The 26286-nt window shown below is 37.7% G+C and overlaps 3 protein-coding genes across 5 annotated transcripts; 2 read left to right on the top strand and 1 right to left on the bottom strand.

Annotated features, from left to right (window-relative positions):
- The first annotated feature begins 1562 nt into the window (after positions 1–1562).
- On the top strand, positions 1563–10273 carry LOC144642069 (uncharacterized). Of its 3 annotated transcripts, none has more exons than XM_078501067.1 (2): positions 1563–1777; positions 9077–10273. In XM_078501067.1, exons 1-2 carry the CDS (start codon positions 1723–1725, stop codon positions 10141–10143), a joined length of 1122 nt encoding a protein of 373 aa, XP_078357193.1. In that variant the 5' UTR covers positions 1563–1722; the 3' UTR covers positions 10144–10273. The 3 variants fall into 3 exon arrangements, with proteins under 3 accessions (XP_078357193.1, XP_078357195.1, XP_078357194.1); XM_078501069.1 differs by lacking the exon at positions 1563–1777 and adding an exon at positions 4766–5131; XM_078501068.1 differs by lacking the exon at positions 1563–1777 and adding an exon at positions 7837–7914.
- A 1141-nt stretch (positions 10274–11414) lies between these two features.
- On the bottom strand, positions 11415–13195 carry LOC144644698 (vacuolar protein sorting-associated protein 72 homolog). Its single transcript, XM_078504227.1, has one exon. The coding sequence runs from the start codon at positions 13175–13177 to the stop codon at positions 12158–12160; it is 1020 nt and encodes a 339-aa protein (XP_078360353.1). The 5' UTR covers positions 13178–13195; the 3' UTR covers positions 11415–12157.
- A 273-nt stretch (positions 13196–13468) lies between these two features.
- LOC144644674 (proteasome subunit beta type-4-like) lies at positions 13469–26214 on the top strand. Its single transcript, XM_078504206.1, has 9 exons — positions 13469–13629; positions 15656–15732; positions 15921–16050; positions 20443–20526; positions 23961–24023; positions 24121–24202; positions 24652–24768; positions 25311–25399; positions 26089–26214. The coding sequence occupies exons 1-9, from the start codon at positions 13493–13495 to the stop codon at positions 26099–26101; spliced, it is 792 nt and encodes a 263-aa protein (XP_078360332.1). The 5' UTR covers positions 13469–13492; the 3' UTR covers positions 26102–26214.
- Positions 26215–26286: the final 72 nt, after the last annotated feature.

The raw sequence follows: 26286 nt of genomic DNA, 5'->3' as shown, positions 1-26286 counted from the left end.
ATGCTCCGTAGGGTTCAGGTTATGCGAAATTTATCACAAAAACGTAAGGCCTTTTTCGGAGTTCTAAACAGACCGGCGTTTAATATCAGATTTCGTAGCATAAAGCAACTGGGATTGATGTCACTCCCCTTTGATGAAATACCGTAAAATCCCGATAAGCTCCTCCCGCTTATAAGCCCCCTGGTTAACGGCCCATCTACCTGGAAACAAAAAAAATCCGGTTATAAGCCCCCCCCCCCCCTTACCCCACCCCCGGATATAAACCCTGCTCTGCAGAATGACATGACTGAATAGGGCTAAATGTTTCTTTATTATAATTTTTTAACTTAAAAACGTATTTCGTTCAACACCACCATGGCTCGTTTTAATGCGTTTTTTTCTTCTCTTATCAACCTCCCCCACCCCGCCCTTACGAAGTTGTATAAGCCCAGCGCTTATAACCAGGATTTTACGGTGTTAGACCATCTATGGTAACCTATCACACAACTCAAAGACCCCAGTCAGAACTCGAACCCATAACACTCTACCCTTTTGGGGGTATTAAAAACAATCTATAAAAAAAGATTCGTGGTATTACCTTGGCTGCGTAGTTCTGCGAATTAAGCACAAACAAACATGTTTTGCTGCTGATTTGTTTGGGGAGGGGGGGGGGGGGTATTTTTGGTCTAGAAATGTTTTGGGTTTTTTTGGACGCCCTTGGGATATTTTGAATCATGACTTTTGCTCCCATTCGATCATCCCCGTCACTTGAAATCTCGAGTACCCCCCCCCCCCCCCCCTGGGACCTGATTTAGCCTCGCCGTATCATGCATGTACACTTTTTTAATATACCCATAATATTTAAGTCCCCCAGCGGGTTTCTTACATCCTTGTTCTCTGCCTGTTGAAATCAAATTTGGACTGTTCTTTGCGCGGTCAAGGATAACTCACGTTTACTTTTAATCCGTGCTAAGTCCAACATTTTGGTCTATCGCGTTTAACCTGTAATGAGGGTACCAACGATTTCTTGTTCAATTTAAAGAAAATGCGACGAAGCGACGTGCCGAGCCGAATTCTTCAATTCGGGTCCGGTTTTCGAATTTCTTTCAATTTTCTTGCTATCCGTGGTAATAAAGAGGTATTTTTTGAATAATACTTTTAAGCACAGGAAACATTTTCAGAAAAACAAGATTTTTGTCAGATAGTTCACTAATGTTTATTAATGCATTTTCATGTTGGTATTAATTTTTTTTCCCACTTCAATACGGACTGGTCAACCGAGGTTTGTTTTTTGATTTTGCACAGGAAATAATTAAACTTTATGTAAATCCATTGCAGGGGAGAGATTGTTTTGTTATAAACCTATACAAGACAGATAAAGAAAACAGCTAATTAAATTTTAGTCATAACCCTTTTTGTTGTCATGATCATAATTTATTGATAAATTTTTTACTTGAATTCGACGTTACTATTGACAATTGAAATCCCGACCCCTGTTCTTTTGAGTTGTATGGTGTCTAGCTACATTGTTTTAATTTTTATCGTTTCTGTTCCTTCGTTCATAATTTAGCTCTACAGCTTGACATCTATGCAGCTGTTCCATTTAAATATATAAATAAGAAGGGCATGCAGCCAAAGGAATATATTTTTTCAGCGTATGAGCCTCGCAGGGTTCTCACAGTTCAGGCAAGTTGATAAAGCTAACAACTCTCAGTTTATATAAGATCTCTGATAAAATCAACAATGATCAATCCTCGCTTGGCTAAATCTCTCGGCGCTACAAGACCAGGAATCGCAGGTAAGTCTGTTCTTATCAGTGATATTATAATAACTCTCAAATGCACTTCGTTTATTCTGTCCATTACATTAATCAAACCATAAATCGACTTTAATTTTGTAATGAAACGCATTGCTGAATTGTGTTTTTGTAATAACGTCGACGGCTTTTTAGTTTTAGTAAAATTAGTCTACGGACGTCACATTTTGTAATAAATCAAACTGTCGCTGATAGCCCATATCATAATGTCGCAATTCGTAACGACTTTCATAATTACGCCTTCTCCTCCGTTCCTGAACTTCAAAAGTTACGCATTAATTAATAGCCTTGCGTTTTATACCAGCACTGTTTAGAGAGTAATAAGTCGATCGGACCAGTGTAGGTGGTTCAGTGGAATTCAGGCACACTTAGTAAAGAGAGAAACTGAGTTTGGAGTATTGTGAACCTGAGTATTGGTTTTCACATGGCAAGTCAAACGACTAAGCATTAGCCCGAGAGAAAGAAACATCAAAACTTCGAGTTTAAAATTCCATACTTATGCCGAGTGCCAACTACATATTTATCTGATTTGCTGGTTGATTTGTTATATAGGCCAATTTCGATATATTGGCCTTGTTTTGGCTGACCCTAGTTTGTTTGATATTTTTGAAAACGTGACTTTCCAACCAAAATGAAGAAACAAACAGACAAAGAGAAAGATATGAGAACGCCGGAAGAGAAAAAGGATGAAATTCCTTATATTAATTACAATCTTCATTGTTTGAGGGAGTTGTTGCGGTGAAAATCATGAACCTAGGCTCGATTGTCAGCCGCTGCTTGGTAAAATGAGCCCGCGCTCCATCCCCGAACTTTCTTCTCGGGTTGGAACGACAGAGGCGGCGGAGCGTTTTGGAACGCAGGGGGCTACGTCTGTCCCAAAAAAACTTGGCAGGTTTTCATATTTGGAGAAACGTTTTTTGTTCTAGCAACTTTATGATTTCTGAGCAGTTTCTAGACTGAAGATTTCCGAAGATTTTTTCGATTGTTGTTCACAGGCCATATGAACGTTTTCGATTATTTTCGAACTTTTTCGAAGACAAACGAAGTTTCCCGAAGACTTTCAAGAAAGTTTTGAAGGTGTTTGAACCCACTCATGAGACGGGATATCGTGACAAACCAATTTTACGCTACGCTCGTGATATTTTCGGGAGGGGGGGGGGGGGGTGTTGAGCCCCTCAAATATTTGTTTGGGGGTGCAGCCCCCTTTCCCACCTGCTCCACCGCCTACGAGTCTTAAAGGAGTTGTGGAGAAAAATGAACCTAGAATCGATTACCAGCCGCTGCTTGGTAAAAATGAGCCCGCGCTTCTTCCCCGGACAGAAAGTGCATTTCTAGCAAGGTTTAGAGAAATTTAGGATCGTAGAGCCAAGAGAATCAATTAACGGTTTAAAAAAACGAGTTTTTTTGGAGTAATTTCAGCATATAAAGGATAAGAGAACAGGACAAATTTCTTCCTAATGCGCTTTTTTTATGTAATTGCAATTTATGGAGCAAACGCAACCCGAATCGAGCCAAATTTTGCATGATTTAGGATTTTAGGTATTACACCTCTAGCTTCTCATTGGTCAGTTGAAAAACGTCGTAACCGATCAAAGAGCAACTGAACGACACGTGCAATTCAGCAGCACCATTTCGATTGGCTAAACAAGAAAACCAAATGAATTGAAATATCGATGTAAAAAGGCGCTTTATTTTGTGGATACGTCGCCCGATCTTCCCCGTGTAAAAAGTTTGAAAAATAATGATGTTGAACCACGCCTCAGGGACCGCTCAGAGGGAGGGGCTAGAGGGGCTTTAGCCCCCCACTTTTTTACAGTAACAAGGAAAAACATATAATGAATGAAAAAAACAAGCGAAAAATTACTGAAAATATTTCGTTTCTCGAAGCCATATTATTTATTTAGTTTGTAAAGGACGAAAGTAACAGCAGTTACTATAGCTAAAATAAACTCGCCTTCAACGTAGATACAAAAAAAAAAACAAGTAAATGCGGACAGTCTTCTTCAAGGTTTTCAGTTATTGGAAAATGGTTAGGCTACTACAGGATCATGCCCTTTATTAAAAACTTGGTTTTTAAGAGGACTTCTCATGAAAAAGGCGTGTTTCATCGTTGATCAGTTTCGATCCCACCAAATGGGTTTAGTTTATAGGACGATACGGTTTGTTTTCAAGCCCATTCTAAAAGTAATTGATTTTGTAACATAAAGTGAAATTGCCTTTTCTGTTTTCATTCCTTCTGGTAACATCTCATTTGCCGGTACTTCAACATACCCGGGAACATGGTGGGAAAGGTTCATGAGTGGTCAGGGTCAGTGAGTAGTTTTATCTAACGTTTTGTGGAGCAACGTCTTTCTATCCCAACGTTTTTTTCTCATTTCAAGCAATACTTTTACCAAAACCTTTTAACCTACAATTAAAATTTCAAATGCATTTTCCGGTATTTAGGTGAATTTGAAATCCAAATTTTCCTGGGGGACCAGTTTTGTTTTGTTTTACGCGTAATAAAACCCCCATAATATATCATGCGGAAAGCTCAAAATAGTCAAATCAGTCTTGTTGCTGTTGAAAAGAAATAATGTTTTTTCTTTCCGATAAGACAAGAATCAAAGATCTTGCTAAATTCTAAGTCTGTTTTCAAAGGTATACAGGATAAGCCTGGCATTTCAGGTAAGTTGTTCTTTCGAGAAATATTTAAAGGACCAAGTTGGAGTCTTTTCTTTTTCCGGTTTTGATTTGTGACCTGAGGGAGGGGGGTGGGGGTATTTGAGCTTTTTGTCTTGCCTAATAACAACCCCGAGTTCAGTCGACCTCGATTTCAATTCTCAATTTTTAAGTTTCATTTTTAAATAAATCAAATTTAAAAAGTGGTAGCTGCAGTGAAAAAGACTTGCGGTGTTTCATGTGTCTATAAATGATGCTGCTTTCTAACGATAACATTTGCAACTAAGTCGTGGCAGTAAGACTTATTTATACAAAGTCATATTCTTATTGAAATACATATTTTTAAATGCGTATTAAAAAGAAAAGAAAAAACGAGGTACTGATTCTATAGTACTTCTAGATATAGCCAATTACGTTCCTTTTTATTTAAACACTTTACTTTGCTGTAAGAGTGCTTTTCACTAGCGACGCAAACATGCAGTAAACGAAAGCATAGTGCATTTTTAGCGCTGCTTTGTGCCACTCGTGATAATCTGGATGAATCCATTCAATTCATTATTTACATTTTAAATATTACGCCTTTTTAATATAACTTGTCAACAGCTTTTCATATTACCAATCAAGGCGGCCTGCCGAGCTGATATGAGAATTTTATCCGACGGCGAACAATCGAATGTAAGTACAAATGGGTTGTTTTGCGAGAATGATATTTAACAATCAAATATTTGTCGCTAGATATTTAATCCGCTGCTTCGAGAATTGGACTCGTGCTTTAATATAGCCTAATTTGGTTAAGTCCTTATCGCAGTGCAAAATGTTGATACTTAAATTTTATGATGATCACTTGCTAGCGACTGCCACTACTCTTGATACTACATTGTCACCAAAATATAAAAATTTGAAGAAAATCCTTCTGCTTAGGGAATGAATTCACAGATGCATCGAGTATATATACATTTATTTGAAACCCTGCTATATATCTACAGGTACTGTAATCCATGTTTACGGTTTTGCATTTTCTCTTAAACTCTTTAATGGTAAATTTTCTATGCCTGGCTCTTAGGCGAGCTACAAGCAAAGGTAAACAATTCAATCAATCAATGAGTATTGTCGCCTTTATAACTCTTATGGTGGATTTCCACTGACGCGTAATTTTTTACGTGCGTAAAAAATAAGAGACAATGTATGAACGGCCTGCGTACACGTTTACGCAGGCCGTTCATACATTGTCTCTAATTTTTTTCACGCACGTAAAAAATTACGCGTCAGTGGAAATCCACCATTAGAGGAGCGCCTAGCGGCATTGAAAAATCAACAAGAAAACCATGTTAAAATTCAGTTTGAATACAGCAATAATTTGTGATATATAATGAAGCATATTATTTGTCGACTTTAGAAGGTATCGGTCCAAGCTGCAGTTTTGGGCTGAAAGTACTATTTTCCTTGTGTAAGACAATGGCAAACATTGCACTTAGCAAACGCACGACGAAAAAAAATAATTGTCACAATTAAAAGTAGCATTATGTGTATCCAAATTTATAATACGTTTCAATGTTAGACAATTAAAACAAGTTCGGTAAAAAAGTGCAAAATACAAATTTCTGAAAATGAAAAAAATGTTTATTTTGTCATACAGCTGTAGACTAATTCTCGAGCGTTTAAACCTACAATATTTATTTTAAGTAGTTGTTAATTTTTCTTGCTGTATTCATGCCAGCTGCTGCCGATTAGAATAACTATGAATAATTATTTTGCGTTGACAAAGTCAATTATTGAAACTTGCAAATTACTGTTAGTGTTAAACGAACAAAGAGACGGCAAAGAGACGCCACATTATACTGAACCGACCAAATGAAAGCGTTTTGAACTTAAATGTGCTTTTAGCTCTGTCGATTTATTTTCCTTAAAAGCAGCAAAACACATTAGCTTTATTTTGCATTTGAATACCCATAAGGTTGTCATAACATTTACATTTTGCAGTTAGAAATTCACTCAATAAATAAACAAACAGATAGCAGGTTACGTTCTTATCATCGTAACCCAAGGGACAAGTTACGACGTTTAAAGTCGGCTAACACAAGCAATTTTTATGTGACAACTTTTATTTGTCACATAAAAGCTAGCTCGCCAGCTTGTCAACAAAATTTATATTTGTCACATAAAAACTGACCAATTTTTCTCATCTACACGATCGGGAGCAAATAAAAGTTGTCACATAAAAATTGCTCGTGTAAACCCGGCTTCCTGGTCACAAAAATTTACAAATACAGGATACTTAAAGAGAAATCGTAAAAGGTTCGAGCAGGGCTCGAGTTATCGAGGGTAAAATTTGTAAGAAAATGAGCTGGAAGGGAATCGAAAAAGTTTCGAGTTAGCGGGAGGTTCGAGTTACTGAGGGTTCGAGTTATCAAGATTCAACTGTAAACGATTAGATTTCAAGAAGTATTTTTTGTCTTTTCAGCTAACAGGACAGAGCAGAACTCAGCACTAATTAAAAATAGAATCACCTAAATCGTTCATGCCGAATTTGTTACTGCAGAAAAAGGCTAAACTAAGGGACGGACCATTTTTTTGGAGGGGCTATGAAAATATATGGAAAAAAATTGTTTGATATGTTTAACAAAAAATAGTTTGCATTTCAAAAAAAATGTTTGCAGAGGTGCTTACTAAAAAAAAACTTTACAGAGGAATATTTTTTATTCCCCCCCCCCCCCCCCCCCCCCTCTCCGCCTCAAAAAAAAATAATGGTCCGTCGTCCGTCCCGTATACATTTGGCTGCATAAAGGATGCTGTGTTTTGGAGATTGCAAGACGTAGGCGTTTTGGCCATTTGCCGGCATCAACAGCAATAGCGGGAGGACACGTGACTCAAGCTTGCGTTGGAACATGCCCAGTTAATTTTAAAATTCGTTAAATGAAAATCAAAGGATGCGAACTCAAGTATGTGGGGTAGATAAATCATTTTAATGCAGTAATGCAGTTTTCACTTGGATATATTTTTTCATATTTGCTGCTTTAGGAATTCGTTCGCGATAAAAATTACAGGCAAGTTTGCACTTCGAAAGCGAGGTGTTGAAACTGGCCAGTCTGACGTAAACATCAATAAGAGCTGATTTTCCCAGTTGCCAGGTAACCACATTGAGACCTGCTGGCCAAGTCACGTGACTACTGGAGCAAAAGGTCTATTCATTTTTGACACGCTTGCCCAACCTTGTACAATTTAACCATGGCTAAGTTAGTTTTTAACACAAAGGATGAAGCTGAACAAAGGATAAGGCTTTGTACAAAACATACAAAAGGGCATTTTAAGTCAAATGAGCTTGATTGTATTTAAATCACCGAGGCATAAAATTACCTCAAATTGACCCTGAAAATGCATTTGTAATTTTATTCTGTTCCCACACACACGATTTTGCTCTTGTTGTTGAAAACTTTACGTACAAACTTTAGTGTCTGAAGGTAAGTGGAGTTTCACAGCAGTCTTATTTTGATGACAATTACAAAGCCTGAGAAATACACACACAAGCATTTCATCAAAATAACATTACGTATATGGATAATTTATTATAAAAAACAATCCCCAAGTATTCTGAAGACCAAGAGACAGCTTTCGATAATTTGATTTAGTGCTCGAAGACCATAACTTTTAGTTAATGAAATCTATTTCACAAACTAGGAGTATCAGTTTGTAGCTCAGTGAATATCTAGTTATTCTAGTCTGACATTGCAATGCCAAATGAAAACACTGTAAACAAATTAATTGTGGGCCATTGAGATAACAGCTCAAAGTCATAGCCACCTATCGAAGGCCGGTATTCCTTCGATCTGAACGTCAAAACACGTGTAATTCGACTGTACACCGCTTTAATAGATGACTCTGACAGGAGATTACTCGGGGGGGGGGGCTTAAACCACCCCCCGGGATTACTCTCAGGATACTCATGTATGATGCGATGTACTCTGTGTATGCGTGTGGTTGGAATTGAAGCACTTATTAATTCTCGACTTGTAGCTGAAAATGCAATTGCGCTGCTTTAACTTTCGATAGTTTAGTGTCTAGAGATGTCAGACATTCTCTCAATTTATTGGGGGTGATCATGAATAAATCTTAAACAAGAAAACGCATTCTTTCGAATGGCTAGTGTGTTCGACGACATAAAATCGGTGGGCACTTAAAACTTGGTTAGGTATTAGCTGTAGTGCTTTGCACTGCTTGCGGCTTTTTGCCACACTTCTTTAATGGCTAAGAACTAATTTGCAGAGTAATACATGACCATGCATGAAGGTGCAACATCCCTTCTCTGATGATTTTCCTAATTCTTGTCTGCTTAAAGTTGTATTGTAATGGTAAGGACAAGTTGGACACTGATACCAATCTTCACGAACTTGTGGCAAGGGCGGGAAACTGCCTTATTGCTCATCACGTGACTTCTCCCGCGCTTTCCAGCGGTTACATTTATTTGCCTCGTGCTCCAACTGGTTTAGTGGTCACAATAGTTTTGCAACAGTTACTAGTAACAAAATCACTCTGACCAATTACTAATAGTCTCAAATTCGTGATCAGTTTATGCAAAAAGGTGACAAGAGAACAATAATGTTTTGCTTTGTTCTTTTTGTGCAGATATAGTGGCTAGTGACGTTTGTGAAAGAAAAATGAGTGGTCGCCGAGACAATTACAGAGAGCTCTTTCCCTGCACTATGGTATGCAAGAGTTGCCCTGAATACATGTACAGATACGAGACACTGAGAGAGACCTGGGTGCAAGCCTGTCGTGACAAGGGAAGACACTGTTATAAGAAAATCAAATACTACTTCAATAACGTGTTTGATCGCCATTTGCAAGAAATGATCTTCGTGATAGCCTATGGTGTCGATCACACAGCTGGTATCTTTCTTGATTTTAAAGGCTATACGTTTTTCAAAGAAAAGATGGAAAAAGCAGCAGATTTAGGCGACATGCTGCCTGAAATTTCACCAGCTAAACTGTCGCGGAAAACACCCCAGATTATGAGAATCTTTAAATCTCTCAAAGATTTTATCATATTTAGCGATCAACTGCGCCACAAAAATCGTTCCATCATTCGGCAAAGACACATTAATGGTGTGTATTCGTTAGGAAGGATAAACGAGGTTATGGACGAAAAAACACCGTCATTTTTAGCGTTCAATGCGAAGTTTTCTGATCAGGACCCAAAGAAAATCTTGCAGCTTGGTTGCGTTATTTTCTCACTGGAAAGTCAGCAAGAATGCAGCAAAAAACATCACGTCTACATCGTAAAGGAAAATTCCGCTACGCTTAACGAAAACATTCTGCAAAAACACTACGACGATTTGTTATTTGGTACTATAGAAGTAGCAAGCCTCAGTGAGATACTGGACAAGTTTCAAGACATCATTTCGCAAGCGGATTTTTTGATTGCTCATTCAACGTCATCAGAGGATATAAGGAATTTTTTGAGAGCGCAAGGGCTGGATGTGGAAGATAAGGAAATCATTGACACACTGACACTTCATTATGCGCTGTTCCCTGAGTGTAGGAAAGAAAATAGCATGGAAGAAATTCTCAAGAAATTGGACATTCCGTTTGACACTCACAAACTTCAAAATGCTGGCTATAACGCTTTTTGCATCATGCAGATGTTTCGAGCTCTTTTAAAAAGAGAATTTTGTGAATGTCTTAGTTTATAAAATAGTCCTAAATTTAAAGACAGGAGATTAGCGCGTGGCTTTGACGGGTCGCGAAATCAAGTCGTTTCCAGTTTACGGTGTAAAACTAGAATGTTCACATCCTCTTTATTTTTCAACGCAAAAGAACGCAAGAGAACAGCAGACGAAGCGAGCGCAAGTACGAAGCAAGTACGACGGGTGCCCTCGCGCTTTACGTTTTGCCCGTTTGCCTCCCGTTTTGCGCTGGCGTCCAGTTCTCTCTCGATTCTGCCCTATCCTAGAACTATTAATTTATCAACGCTTTCTTTATTATGAATATTACCTGGGTTGATTAAAGTTTCTGTACTGACCCGTGGCGTCGTATTGATTTTTAAGTGTAATCTGCCGGGCAACTTTGTCTAGACTAAATTCTTCAAGGAACTGATAAGTCTTACGGAAAATGATACCTTGTTCTAGACCAAAACTCTCTGATTACTATACCCTATCCTTGACTAGACTGCCTGAAAATCATAGCCTTCACAGCGGCACATACCAAGATAGCTCATATATGGGTGAACCCCCACCGCCACCCCTACCGAGAACGCGTGTGACGGCGTCGCGACTGGTTTTGGTTTGCATCAGATTGGTTGATGAGCAGCTGGCGAGAACCAGTGTCTAAACCTCTTCAAAACCTAACTTCTCTGACTTCTAAAATTCGTTACTTACGTCAGACCTAAAATACCGTGGATAATTTCTTTTGCAGTCTTTTTTTTTTGAATAAATAAAACCATATAAAATTAATCAACTTTACCGACAAAGGTTGTATTAGCACAGGGCTTATATATAACTGGCATTTCATGCCCCCCGGGATTTCATGAAAGGCAGTTGTTTAACTAAGGCAGGCAGTTTCTTCTTAACACATCTTAGATTTTGAGCTTTTGGCAACTTGAATGTGAAAACTTTAGAACCAAAAGATACAATGTGTAAAATACAGGGGACATGTACAATATTTTAATAAAAAAAACAGCATTTACTATTATATTTCTAAGAAATTAGTTGAACAATTTAATAAATGCACATTTGAAAAGATATGTCCATCTTCAGAATATTATTATATTAAAAGGGGTATGTACCAAAACGTTTCTTTGAGAAAGGCTACAGAAATAGCTTGGTTACATTGTGTAACTCCGACCCGAAGTATTCAACCATTCTGTCTGGGACCCCTTGGGAATCCAAAACAAACTCAGAAGCCTTTTTACTGGGGTCTTCTGCATCGGAAATGTGCTGGCATACCCTCAGTATTTTTTTTTTTTTTTTTTTTTTGGGGGGGGGGGATGGGTGTAGACTCCCTGAAATCAAATCGAAATAGAAAGTGGAGACAAATTATCATGTAGAATTAATTTTACTAGCCTGTAAAGTTAATAGGATTTTTCTTTCAGCAGCCATGAACAGAAGCCAGCAGTGAATTCTCCTGTTAGAGGCTTGGCAATGAAAACAAAACATGATACTGTCAACTGCACATAAACTACAGTGTGCAAACAAGAGTTTTTCTGAAAGCTATTGTAAATGTTATTTTAGGAACAGAACTAGTTTCTTTTTAGAAAAAAACCTGGAGCAGGAAACGAGCTTGCCTTCATATGACCCAGACTTTGGTATAAATTGCAGATGGCCACAATGAAGAAAAAAAATTTCAGGGGAATTTTCTTTGATGTACACTGTACATGAAACACTGCTCTCAACTTTCATAATACATGCATGTTGGGGTTGCTGGATGTTAAAATGTGTCCTTAGGCAAAGAAAATGACTCACTTTGCTTTTCTAAGGCCAACAAAAAGTAGCTGTAACTGGAGATTGTCGCATTAATGAGGTGGTTATACATGTACATGGAAGGTAGGGATTTACAGTAACAGACAAAATAATACATGTATGCATAAACTATATACAAATGGCATTACAAAATGCCCATTTCCGTTTCAACCAGTCTTCTGTATTTGTTTTAATATTATACATGTAGTTCTCAATGTAGCTTTAGCATACTTGAGGAAAGACATCTGTGTTACTGAGGTTTTCGCCCTCGCCTTTGTTCCATGTCAGATGCCTTTCCTTTAATTTCTTCTGCTTGCATAGCATACCGCTCTCTTATGTATCTAAATGCTTGCGCATTTGCAAATGGTAGCCCTGTGACAGGATCATGATATCGAGCAGGTAACCCTGTGACTGGACAGTAAGTCTTATGTGGAACTTTTGGCTTTTGGGTGGGAAAGTATGCAGCAGGAAAATTCTTTGGATCTGTAAAGATCAAAAAATTTCTGCAGCATCGCTTGGATGAATCTACATTCACCTCATCATCCTCATTGTCGTCGACTTTCACCAACGGCTCTGTTACCTCTATAACTGGCATAGACAATGAATGAAAGCGGATGACAGGACCCTTATATGCCACCTTCTGGATTTTAGTTTTCTTCTTGTCTGCCTCCAATTGCTGATAAGCTTGTAAAGAAGCTACATTCTCTTCTTCTGTTATTTTAGCCTCCGCCAATAGTTCCTCTTGTGTTAGACGCCTCATGTCAAGAAACTTTCTCGGCTGCTTTTTCTTTAGCAGCGTCTTCTTCTCTTTCTCTTGTTTGAAACGAATTTTTGTTGCTTGAGCGCGTTCAACTGTAAGCGCCCGGGTGGACTTTCTAACTCCTTCCCGAGGTTCTTCCACCAAACTTCTCCGTTTTTTCGCTTCCGACTCTTTATTAGATGCCTTTGGCGTCGCTGCATCCTTCTTCGGAGCTTTGTATGGTTTAATAATTTGCTTTTTCCGCTTTCTTGCTGGTTCTTCGTCCGCCTGGTCATCTATCACTTCATCTGTTTCAGAGAGGCTGAAATCAGAGTCAACGGCGTCTACTTCTTCGTCTTCTGTTGAGTATTTCTCATCGCCTGATTCTTCTTCAAACCCGCCGAACGCTGTCTTATAAAAATCGTCAACTTCTTGTTCATCTTCTATCAGTTTGGACATTAATCCTCCAGCATTTCGCCGAGTTTCTCTGCCTTTGACAAGACTTTCTACTCTTTCTACTTCGTCCGCCATTTTGATTACCGACAAAGCGTGTTTGAGCCCACGCAAATCAGCGGTTCAGAAAGATTGGTTTGGGTAGGGGTAGGGGGCTGGGGATTGCGGGATATGGCAGTTGAATAGTTAAAATTCCCGTTTAAAATGGCTTTAGTTACCATTCATAATAAACAATAAATTATTGATACGTGATAAATTTATAATCACAATAGCCGAGAAAACAAAATTTCACCCCCATTGAGCAGTCCCGTTTTCGAATAACCTCACCCCTCCCCTGTAAGAACTTATGTTTCAATGCATGCTGGGAATGACTCAGGCAAAAAGAGAAGAAACATGGCGGCGATGAATGTTCCTGGTTTTCAAGATCAACTATGGGGTAACGGGCCATCTCCAGGCGCTGTTTATCATTTTCCAGGAAACCAAAATGGTTCTAAAACTGCTGAGCAAATTTCACCAGCAAAGAGAACTTTGTAAGTAAAAATTTGGTTCCAGAGTAGTCAGTGACACGAGGACTGAAGTTTTTTTCCACATCACTGTGCCGACTTTTGTTCAATGTCTTTATGAGGATAACTGGTTAGAGAACTTAGTTATTAAATGATGATTTACCACACTATTATAGGTACAGCTTCAGTATATACAATTCGTGCGTTTGAGCCGCAAGTCGAAGAGTTGCATTTGTTTACTGTCACTGGCTGTGAAATTTATACATGAATGTTGCAGGTGATCAAATTGGTTCAAATCTGTTTCAACCTGAAAATAACACTAATAACTTGAAATAATGTGCATTAATTAATTGGGATTTCCTTCAAATGAATTCAAGTTGTTTATGTCATTGTAAGAATTTTATCTTCAGTTTGAAAAGATTAACCTACATGTAGATTGGAAACAAATTTAACTTGAAAACCAATTTGACATTCAACACGTGCACTGTATGTACAGTGTAATAATCATGAACTTTTTTTGGCTGTATCTTCTAACTCTAAAAATTATTTAACATGTTTCTTTATTCTAACATTTAAATCAGGGCTTGAACAATCGATGAAACCAATAATTAGAAAATCAATTGATCAATGGATGACAATTGATGCCAATTAATCGATTGATATCGATAATCGATTAACAATCGATGCTCAGGTTTTTTGTGATTATCGATTTCATCGATCATCAATTTTTATTGATTATCGATGCCAATCGATCAGTTAAAGATCAGTTAATCATCTCAAACATTCATGCATACTGCGAGTGCGTATTATGTACGTTCTGAAACATCGGATATCAAGATTTTTTTAACGCCAATCGATGACAATCAATGAGTTGCAACCACTTTTGTGTTTGTGGAGGCCTTAAGATTTTATACCAAAAAAATATGAATTTAAAGGATCAACTAAAAAAATTTTAAACATAGCATAAATACTGGCCTAATCTAATTCCTATTGAGCTATCATGGTGTAAAATGCGTGCAGTTACATTTAAGTCCCTTCCAGTTTTATAGCTCCGAGAAACTAGTGAAGAACTTTCCAATTATCCCCTTGGCATTGACCTTAACACCGTTTACATTGATACGTGACGCCTGAAATCAAAACACTGGCGGAATAGTTTCCGAGATTTCCGTCAATCAAAGTTTGAAATGTTGTTTCGCACAAGCGATTATGAAGTTCGACCAAGGATAACTAGATTTTAAGTAGACAGAAGACAACAGAAACTTGGTCAAATTTATCTTCATTACACAACAAAGGCATTTTTGAGATTTTTTCAAGACTTCTTTTGCGTTTGTGAACTGATTGAAAGTAAACACTTCCAAAAAATTAATTTTATATGAAGCAGACAGTGCCAGACTGAATGTCGCGATACGTTTTATGGCTTGCTGAACATAAAGTTTCGTACCTTATTTTTATGGTGTTTATTCAGATGGTTTAGCGAGACAAAGCCCTTTTTGACAACTTAACTACAAAAGAGTTCAATCTAGACCTGTTAAAAGACAATTTAAGGAGTTCTGGCCGCGGAATAAAATTTATTTATCACCAGTTCACTTTCGAGATTGATCAGGAGAAACAATGTCGGAAACCCCTTCAAACTTTGACTGACCATAAGCAAGAGTAACAAAAACAAACCAGAACATGGGCTTCCCAAATTTATTTGAACATGAGCTGCGTCAAGTTCTAGTAGAAAGGCATTCAACAGCACTTTAATAAGCCACATTTTTTTTAAAGAATTGGTTCATGTTGTACCTGTGCATATATCGAGTTATGGATGCACTTGGGTAACTTGGAGAGTACTCGAGAAGCTAGAGTTGCTCTTGGCTGCACCTCGAGCAACTCTCACACATCGCTCATGCTCCCCAAACTTCCCATGCGCATCCATAACTCGATATACGCATGCTAAGCATGAACCAATTCCTAATTACACCTCGGTAAAACAAAACTTTGTTTGAAATTGTTTTATTAGTGATTGATGTTTTTTATTATTATTGTTATTTTCTTTTTTTATCTTGATCAGATATCCTACAACAACTGGTACATCAGTACTTGGTGTAAAGTTTGATGGTGGTGTTCTAATGGCAGCTGATACATTAGGTCAGTAACAGTTATGCTACCATACAAGCTTAAATCTTTCAAAGGAGTCATGTTTAATGAACCTGATTAAAACAATACGGGGTTATTTAGTACTGAACATGTACTCAAGTTCCCCTGTCTTACAGAACTTTGTGTATGCTACATGTACATGTATTTTTGTTTTCTAAAGTACACATTTTTACTTTTAGGGTCCTATGGGTCTCTTGCAAGATTTCGTGAGGTTTCAAGACTTACAGCTGTTGGTGATAACACAGTTGTTGGTGGTTCAGGGGATTATGCCGATTTCCAATACCTTAAATCACTTCTGGAACAAAAAGTGTAAGTCCCAAATGGCAATTATATCTGTACAAGTGATAAATGTTATTAGGGCGATCAGTGTTTGACATATACCGTATTTTCTCAATTAAACGCCCCCGGCGTTTATTTCAAATTTGCTCTGTGGATCCGGCGTTTATTTGAATGGTGCAGTTTATTTGAGTAAAATGTTTATTAAACAAGGGTTTTTAATCGTTATTTGTGGCATGAATGTATCTTGCCATCAACCCTAAAGCATATTAAACCTCAAATAAATGCCTGAAAGGCTTACTTACCACTCTACCTTGGAGACCCGGCGTTTATTCGGGGCCCAGCGTTTAATCGAGAAAATACGGTATAATAAAAAATTTGGTTTATATCTGATCTTAAAATCGGTTTAAAAAAGTTGGTAAAAACGTATAAAACTGAATTTTCGGTAACTCTCTGCTACCTTTATCAGAGTTAAAATTGGTTCAGTTTTTGCATAATAAGTTTTTATACACCGCCGGTCTCTAAAGATGTTCCCAATTATTTAACATTGTGAACATCCCTAGAGACCAGCGGTGTATAAAAACTTATTATGCAAAAACTGAACCAATTTTAACTCTGATGAAGGTAACAGAGAGTTACATGTACCGAAAACTCAGTTTTATACGTTTTTACCAACTTTTTTAAACCGATTTTAAGATCAGATACAAACCAAATTTTTTATTAAGTGATAAATGTGGTACTTCTTATCTTTGGCATTGGTTAATTATTTGGTAAACATGAACCAAAATCAAGTTTTAAAATTGTATCATGCTTAGCATGCATCTACCAAGTTATTACAGAGCAAGGCTGCTGCCTAACGGGCGCCCGGTCGCCAGGGGCGCCTAAGTTACGAGTGCGGGCGACTGAATTTTTGTTCAAGGAGCCCGCATGGGCGCCTAAACATTGATCTTCCACTCCCATCCTTTGACTTCATTTTCCTTGTAACCTTGTTTCATTGGCATAAAAAATCCCATTTAAAACAAAAAACTGCTTCATTTTAAACGGAAATGCTAAAATTGTTCGCATTTAGCGTATCAAGTACGTGACGTGTCTTTGCAAAATTTAGCAACTTCGAAAACCATTCGCTTACAAGTGTTTAGGACTGGGTCTAACTTCCAAATATGGAATGTGTTATGTTCTGGATTACGTTTCATTTGCTTCGTTGACGTTTCGGAGAATTTTCGAAGTGAATCTGAAGAAATATATTTTACGGATACAAAAGTGAAATCTATCTGTTTGCTACTGCAGTCATGGATCAGGTCTGAAATAATTTTAATCTGCAAACGCTTGATACGAAAACCTTTCCGACAGGCTTAAACTTACGTAAAACAACGTGCAAATATCGTGATGTGTACACAAACTTACGTGGCGTGTTTTCAGCTTAATCTATAAAGCATTGAACGCTTAACTTTAGAATGAACATAAAGTGTATGCCTCTTTCTTTTCATGTGACATTTCATATCTGCTGCCGCTTTTTTGTGGACTAAGGTTGTTATTTTCAACGAACTGTTTCATGTTTTCGCATTTATAATGAGGAGCATTCTCGGGCATTGATCCGTAACTAGCAAATTTTTGTGCTGGAAACCTCAATTCTTTTTGCCTGCTCAGATGTTCAGTTTGAATAAAATGAATTGCTTTTGTTACTACATTAATTTTATAAACAACTTATTTGATGAATTAAGTAATTTGAAGTGTTTTCACAATTTAAATTTTCTGTTCTATTTTTGTCAACTGGTTATCATGTAACAAAGATAAGATCATAACTTAATTAAAGTGTTTACACAGGTGTTTTTGACTTCTTATTGCCTTTTTCTAAATTATTGCTTCTTTTTAACCTTGATTACTAAAATATTAATTGAACTGGATTTTCCTGCTTCATGTTCATTGATTTTCTATGTGAAAAAACTAATGAAAGTACATGAAATGCACTCAGACTGGCACTGGCTTAACAAATGAATAAATCGTTCGTGCTTTCAACTAAATGCATGCCAGTTTTCATTGTTGGTTTATTTCTCCCTGCCCAGCTAGTGATTTAACCCACAGAGGGGAGAGATAATATATATTGCTGATATTGATGACTTATCAAACTTCTTTTCTCTGGGTCTCTTAGGTTGCTGCAGAGTAAAAAACAGTTTTATGGGGAGACTCTGCCCCAGGGTACCCTTACCCTTTTTATCTACCCTTTCTGTAACCTCATTCCCAGGATCTCATGAACGAGGTTGCCATTTTTGGTATGTAAAAGCGCCCCTTACCCTTTTAGAAACCATATGCCCCCTCATGAAGATGACACCCCTTTCACATACCAACAAAAGGAATACTACATCTTTTTACTTATTTTTCACTTGAATAATAACACTTTAAAAGACTTATTAAATGACTTGAGCATTTGGTGGGTCTGTTCAAGCATTATGAAGGGTTCTTTTAATACTTTAAAACCAGTTTTCCCTCCCCTTTTGTATAGTCTGCAACTCATGAAATCCCCCCGGGGGGGGACACTCGGTATATTTTTGGGTGGGGGTGTGCCGCTGAGAATTTGAAGCCCTTACCCTATACCGGACCATGTTCAGCTGATTTTTGCAACCCTATACTAGACTAGACACTGAAAATCCCTACCCTATCCCAGACTTCCATTTTGTTAGAACTGTATCATTATCAGTGTTTTAATTGAAAACCATCTGTGAACAACGATGCCGCGATGATTTTATTTACGTTTAGGAAAGCCTCTTTCTCTTCCGAGTTTTTGGACTATATTCGTCATACCGTCGATCGGTTTCCCGGCAAATGCTACCCTTTTCTAGACCAAAACTCTCTGAAATTTCTATACCCTATCCCAGACTAAACTGCTTGAAAACCATACTCTTCACAGCGGCACATACCTATATAGCTCATGTATGGGAGTGCCCCCCCACCCTTTTATATACCTGGAGCCTGAAAAAGGTATCCCTGTTGGATGGAGCCTCCAGGCCGTATTTATTCAATTAAGCGCCCAACCTCGAATAAGCGCCCACCCTATAGGTAGGAAAAGTCAATAAGCGCCCAGCCTCGAATAAGCGCCCACCCCCACCCTCCTAAAATGAGGGCATAAAAGGAATTTTGATTATTGTTGAAGTTGAGATTAAAATTGACTAAGTAATACAAAGAGACTATCCCGAAGACCGAAATTTTTTATTTTTTTACTGAAAGTTTTTTAATGAACATTTAAAATTCAGCTTAAGTACACCTTCACGTTTAATTATAATACATTGTTTTCTTGCAAAATAAACCTACTACTTGCAAAAAATGGTGAAAATTTATTAAGCGCCCAGCCTCGAATAAGCGCCCACCCTCAAGATCCAAAAATTTAATAAGCGCCCAGGGCGCTTAATCGAATAAATACGGTAGTCCACTATAGGGAGTACCCCTAGGGGACATTCGGGTATATTATAGCAATAATGTTGGGGGATGGTTCAATCCCTGGGCCCCTAGCCAGCGTAGCTTGGCGTTCTAGTCACTCGGGAAGAGCGAGAAATCGCGCGCGAGCAAACCGACGGCGGAAGGCAGAAGGAAAGAAAGAACGCCAGCCGCCAGACGCCTCTTAAACGGGAGAAATCTTTCGAATTAGCGGCCTCCAGAGGCCGCTAATTCCCATTGGCTAAAATTGCTTATCTGTCCTGTGATTGGTTTGTTGGCTTTAATTTATTCCAAATGACTCATTCGCATGCACGCAACATTCAGGCCACTCAATTAGAATTTGACAAGTGACGAATGAAGCAAAGCAGTGTGAATTACACATGGATGCTACTGCAGGCAAACAAACTCGGCAGTGATCATTAGAAACTTTAACTGGTTTTCTTCCCCTGCTTCGACTCGCAGATGATTTTTTCTTTGGACCTCCCGAATTTGCAGACATTTTGCAAAAACGAAAATGAGCCTGATAACTTTCCCGGGGTTTATTTGTTTTGTACATCCTGTACCACACGTGAGTTTGACAGAACACGTCACCTTTTTATTTCCGGTCTTCACAAATACATAATTACGTGAAAAGATTTCTCCCGTTTAAGAGGCGTCTGGCGGCTGGCGTTCTTTCTTTCCTTCTGCCTTCCGCCGTCGCTTTGCTCGCGCGCGCGATTTCTCGCTCTCCCCGAGTGACTAGAACGCCAAGCTACGCTGGCTACTGGGCCCCTCTCCTAGGCCACATAGTCGACCACATATTTGCCTAAGTAACCCCCCCCCCCCCCCCCCCCCCAGATTTGTCTTCGGCAACTTTAGCTGGGCTCCTAACATAATGGCTTGGGCTCCTAAATTTTGAAGTTAGGAGCCCAAAGGGCTCCTAAAAAATTTCCTTAGGCAGCAGCCTTGCAGAGAGTTATTAAATTGTGCAATGACAAATTTTTGTTGATCTTGTAGTATTGACGATGCCTGTTTAAATGATGGTCATGGGTATACTCCTAAATCTATATACTCCTGGTTAACAAGAGTCATGTACTACAGGTTTGTAGCAAACTGCTGGTTTTTTTTGTTGTTGTTTTTTTCTATTTTTATTTATCTAAATTTGGGACCTTCGAGTAGTAATTTAATCAAAATTGTAATGTCTGTTCCTCACATGTATAAAACACAGTAATCAATTTTTTTTTAGAAATTAGATTAAGTTCAGGCACATGCAACAGGGTTTGAGTACCACCTAGGTCATTGTATTGTTTTCTTGGGCAACAGGACATCTCTCCACCCAGAAGTATAAAGTATGAAAACCGATGAACTGTTAGGGAAATCTGACAAAATGGCAGGGGGGTGGGGTAACCCTGCATTGGACTAGCATCCCACCCAGGGGAGAAGCATTACTCCTAGTGACTTCATGCTTCAGTGAATGCGATACGCTCTGACAGTTGTGAACCGCTAGGCTTACAAAGACTTTTTCTTTCCTGTTGTGACAGTGGCTGTTACTGCTGCATGTGGGGAGTACCATGGTTCGCATGATGGGCCTGGAATACTCCTTGAAACACTGCCAGGTCCTTGAAACTCCTTGAAAATGATTTTCTCCTTGAAAACTTGTTGAATTTGAATAAGAAGTGCTTGAATTTTCTTGAAAAGTCCTTGCAAAATGAGCTCATTTTGACCTCAAAAGATTGGGCAACTGATTTGTTTTTAAAATATCTACCATCGGTTGAGAAACGCATTTGAAGTTGCAAAAAGGGGAAGCTCTTTATAGCGGGACAATTCAGTGTTTCTTTAATATTCAATGTGTCTAAGTAACTGCAAAAACAACAACAACAACAACCATTTTATTTTGCCAAATTAAATAGAAAAAAAATTACAGCATAACATAAATTAACTAAAATAGGCAAAAAACTATCCAGAATAGAAATAAACTAAACAAGCTGAGTAGTTACAAAAAAAAATTAATTGCTTTGACAAGGTTGTACATAAAAGAAGACAAAAGTAAAATAAGACAAGTAATAAGTAATTAAGTACCATGCAAAAAAAATTAAGTACAATGTAACTAAGTATGTATAAATAGTAATTTAGATAGAAAGGTAGGAAAAAAAGGAACATTGGAAAAAAAGAGGGAAAGAAAGAAAGAAAGAAAAAAAAAACAGTACCAGTTAATGTTTGAACCAAAATTGGTTTATATTACTTTAATACAAACGAAAATAAAATTAAAATACTAAGCCAGCATTAACCATAAGTACTTAAATAATGCTTATTCATAGTTTGCTTAAATGAATGGAGAGATATTTAGTTCTTCATCCAAGTTGTTCCACATGGAGGGACCAGAAAAGTGTAAATTAAATTTGCCATAATTAGTTCTAACACGATTAATATAGTAGGTCAATTTTGATGCCAGCCTAGTATTATAATTGTGTTTAGATGATATACTTAAGAAGAAATTGTTGAAGGCTTTAGGTAGTAAGTTATGATGATACTGAAACATAAAAAGGGCAGTATGAATACCAACCAGATCCATGAATTTAATTAGGCCTAATTGTGAAAGTAACTGCGCCTTTAATGGGGTTTCCCAAGTGAATTGTGTAGCCCCCCTCTCTGCGAACGAAACCTCCAGGGAAATGCAGCTCGAAGTGTGAAATTAATTCCCAGGCTGGGTGACTGCATTTCAAGGCAACAGAAAAAAGGCCTTGTGCAGATGCTGGGATCGAGTCATCGACATTTCAAACATGGGCGAGAGTGCCTTGAAATCACACATGAAAAGTGAAAGACACAAAAACTGCAGTAGAATTGGCCAACCAGTGACATTTGCATCATTCCATTTTGTAATAATTGCCAACGAGACAGCCGAGCCAAGAGGCGAGGCTGTCGAGGCGGCAGAATTATAGAGCCGTGTGCGTATGAGTGTATAGGCAGAGAAAATCTTAAGTTCTGCGTAAGGGACTTTTTTTTGACCATATTTGGGTGTAAGTAAACCCCATATTTGGGTTGTATTGTTCTTCCCAACTGGTTTCCAGTCTCTCACTCCTTGCTAGAGAGCAAATGACCAAAATGGCGTCCACGCGGCTCGCTGTTAAAATTTTCAATGTGGTCATTCATCCCTTTACCGATAAATACACCTTTAGGGAATTATAAATCGAAAGAGAATACCCTACAGAATATCCGACCGCCGAAAAAATGAACATCAAGGTCTTCAAAGCGATGAAATAATCTTTCGACTTTGGAGTGCTTTGATTTACGATCGAAGAGAGACATGAAAATCAAATGCTGAAGTCGGGTAAATGCTTCCTTTTAGTGTTGATTGTGTTTGTAGTAATTGTTTGACCGATGATTTATTCTAAATCAAATACTGTTTATATTTTATTTGGCACGCATTTTCGCTCCGCGTAGGAATAACATCAATACAAAGCGACACTCACTAAAATTACTGCATGTCATACACACAAGAAAGTCAAAAGTTTTTTGCTTCTCACGGCAAATGTAATGTTAACTTGACACTTCACATGCGAGACTGAAATCTGACCCGTGCATTACTGTCTCTGATTACTGAAAATTATTTTTAAAAAAGCATCTTAGCAGTTTTGATTTTGGGATTTGATTTATAAGAAGTTCTCGAAATGCAACTATCCCTTTTGTGGACGGAAACATTTTAACCATCGCGTGTTGTATTTAAAAAACAAAAAACCTCATTTATTAATTAATTATTGCCTACATTTTGTGACATTTTAACGTTGAACAGAATTTAAAGATTTGTCAAGAGTTATCAATCTGTCAAACCCGTAGCCTGCGTAGCAGACATCTGTGTACGTTTTTTAGTGTGTTTAAAAGAGTGCGCAATCGCGAGAATACGCGCACTGGAAACTACGGCGCCTGCTACGCAGGCTATCAAGCCTGTGTCACTTATGAACACCAAAGAAATAGCACTTTTTTCGCATATTACCTAAATACAATTTACCATATTTTGGTCATTTCAAATATAGTTCTATCAAAAACCATTCAATATCTGTTCTTATGAACAAACATGAGTATTTCGCTCGTTGGCACTTACCGATAGGTACAACTAGTAATAATATGCATTTATAGCGCGCAAATTCAACTTAGGTTTTCAAATGGGTGTTACAAATATAAATTAAAAATTAGATATAAAATATATTAAAAAAATTAAATAAAATATAGATTAAAAATTACAAATTAAAAATAAACATATATCTGTACACTAACTTTTTCCTGTCTGTATCATGTAGGACATTATTTGCACTTAGTGGTATTGGTTTGTTGACATGACTATGTAATATTGTGACAAATAATGTCAGTGCATGAAAAAACAGACTCCTTGAATGTTTGTTAAAAGTCCTGGAAAAGTCCTTGAATAAAAAGTTATGAAACCTGTATGAGCCGTGACTGTACTGTCTGCGCTTGTACTCTGTAGCTGTACATTGTGGTCACAATTATACAATTTAATTGATACTTTCTTGTATTTACAGGCGTACACGGTTTGATCCACTATGGAATCAGATTGTAGTGGGCGGTGTTCACAATGGTGAAAGGTAGGAGCTGCAGTAGATATATTATCCATTTGTTGAACTGCTCACTGTCATTTTCTGTTGACCTTAGCCCTGAACAACGTTCTGGTGTTTATATCAGTTTCTTAGGTTGCGTTGACAAGATTGGCATTGCTTTTGAGGCACCCACAATATCCACTGGATTTGGAGCGTACCTGGCACAGGTGAGGTTAGCCCCTCTGGTAATAATTAAAAATTATCCCATGAGTGCACCTAAACCTACCATAGTTGTGGTCCATGGTATTTGCACTGTAAACCAATCAAAACTCCGGATATGCAATATACCATGGCTAGTTTTTTAATAAGTTCCAAATATACATGCATTCATGTGTTCTTGTGTTGGCCAATAGTACCATTAATTTATTCCTCAATGAAAGTTGTGTTTACATTTCACACCAATATCGTTAGAAAATCCCAAAATCAATCATTTTAATTTAGTGTTGATGTGTCCCTCTTTTGGCTAAAGTGTATGACATATAGATATTGTTTGTGTTTTGTGTTGTTCTTTAAACATCTGTCACTTGTTGTAGTCCTCTAATAACCTATGTTAACTAACTGTTCCCTCCCCCAAAAATTATCATAATTTTTTTATTTATTTTTCTTCTCTCCTTAGCCAATTCTTCGTGATGCATTTGAAAAGAATCCTAGCATGTCCCTAGATCAGGCACGGCAAGTGATCACCAAATGTCTACAAGTTTTGTTCTACAGAGATGCCAGATCTCTAAACAAGGTTTGTTACTTACATCATAAAGCACTACATGTTTACTTACCGGTATATCCAATAAATGGTAACTGATGTAGTAAGCAGCAAGTAGATACAATGCACTTCAAAGCTTGTTAGGCAGCCAGGGACATGCAGGCTTAGCATATCAAAGTATAAAAGAGTACACAGTTCAGACAGTAAACATTTGCAGTATGTTTGTTCGTTTGTTTGTTTAAACTTTCAAGGTGTAGCATGCTGTATACATGTACATGTATACAGGAAAGGATACGATTCTTTGTACAAGAATAAAGATAAGGCTAGCCTGATTCTTGGATGGTTTGAGGTCGCTCACTCTCAGAAATCAGGGAGCGGACGGCCCCATACTGTCTGAGAATAAGGGGGGGGGATCAATCAGGCAGGCACACACAATTATTGATAAGAAATTAAGCTTACTACTTTATACTGTAAACTGCAGTGACTAGTCATCTATGTGGAAAATTTGCCATCAATCCAATTCGTATCCTTTCCAGCTTAAATTCGAGTCAATGATGATTTCCATTTACTTTCAGTTTGAAGTTGCTGTCATTACAAAGGATGGCGTGGTTATTGAACCAGCGATCAGTGCTGACACTAACTGGGAAATTGCTCCCATGGTCAAGTAGGTTTTGTTTTTTTATTTCTTTTGTTCATTCTTTTTGCGTAATATAATACATTGTAAATACCGTTCGATCGTTTGATTCTAAGACTCAGCCACAGCAAAAGTTAGTTATGTGTTCCTTACTTGAAATGGAGTATTTCCATTCAAATTAAAGCCATCGACCGAGCTGTACTTTCCTGTGGTACTGTCTATTATTCTGTACAGGGTGGTTCTAACTCTCACGTCAGGATGACACCCGTTCGTGTAGTTGTGTCTGTTCTGCAGTGTTTACGATTAAAACAACTGAGCACAAAGGCGATTTTAAACTATATCAAAATGTGTTATAAGAAAAACGTCAGGGGAAAAATTTATTTTAAGCATTGTCAGGGATACGTCAGGAATTTAGTATCTGGTGAGAAAAATTCTAAATTTCTTGTCAAAGTCAGGGGAAATTTGGCGAATGTTATGTGAAGGTTGCTGCATGAGTTATTGATCAATGGGTTAAGTATTTTAAGACAGTTCTGAAGAACATGTACATGTATAATGTTACTCTGGTTCCAGGGTTTTTTTTTTCTATTTCTCAATCAATCAATTATTTGAATCGCGAAGCGGCGAAGTAGATGAAAGAAGAAAGAAAACCCTCTGGACCAAGGAAGTATAATGTTAATTGACTTACTAATTTGGACATTTTCATTTTAATTCTTTTGCAGAGGTTACGAGTAGAACCTGAAACTTCGGGTTACTGTTTTGAACGGTTCAATTTCTCTGTTTGTCGTTTATTCTGTGTCTGTATCATATACGTGTAAAAAAATTGCAATAAAATAATGACACTATAACTGCTTTGTTGTTTTGTAATTGTATTATTTTCAAAGTGCAAAATGGCTGGACTGGAGTTGTAGTAGACACTT

This window comes from Oculina patagonica, chromosome 2 (assembly GCF_052425735.1).
Source record: "Oculina patagonica isolate OP01 chromosome 2, crgOcupat, whole genome shotgun sequence".
NCBI lineage: Eukaryota > Metazoa > Cnidaria > Anthozoa > Scleractinia > Oculinidae > Oculina > Oculina patagonica.
The sequence above is the reverse complement of the archived record's forward strand: the minus strand, read 5'-3'. Positions and strand labels throughout refer to the sequence as shown.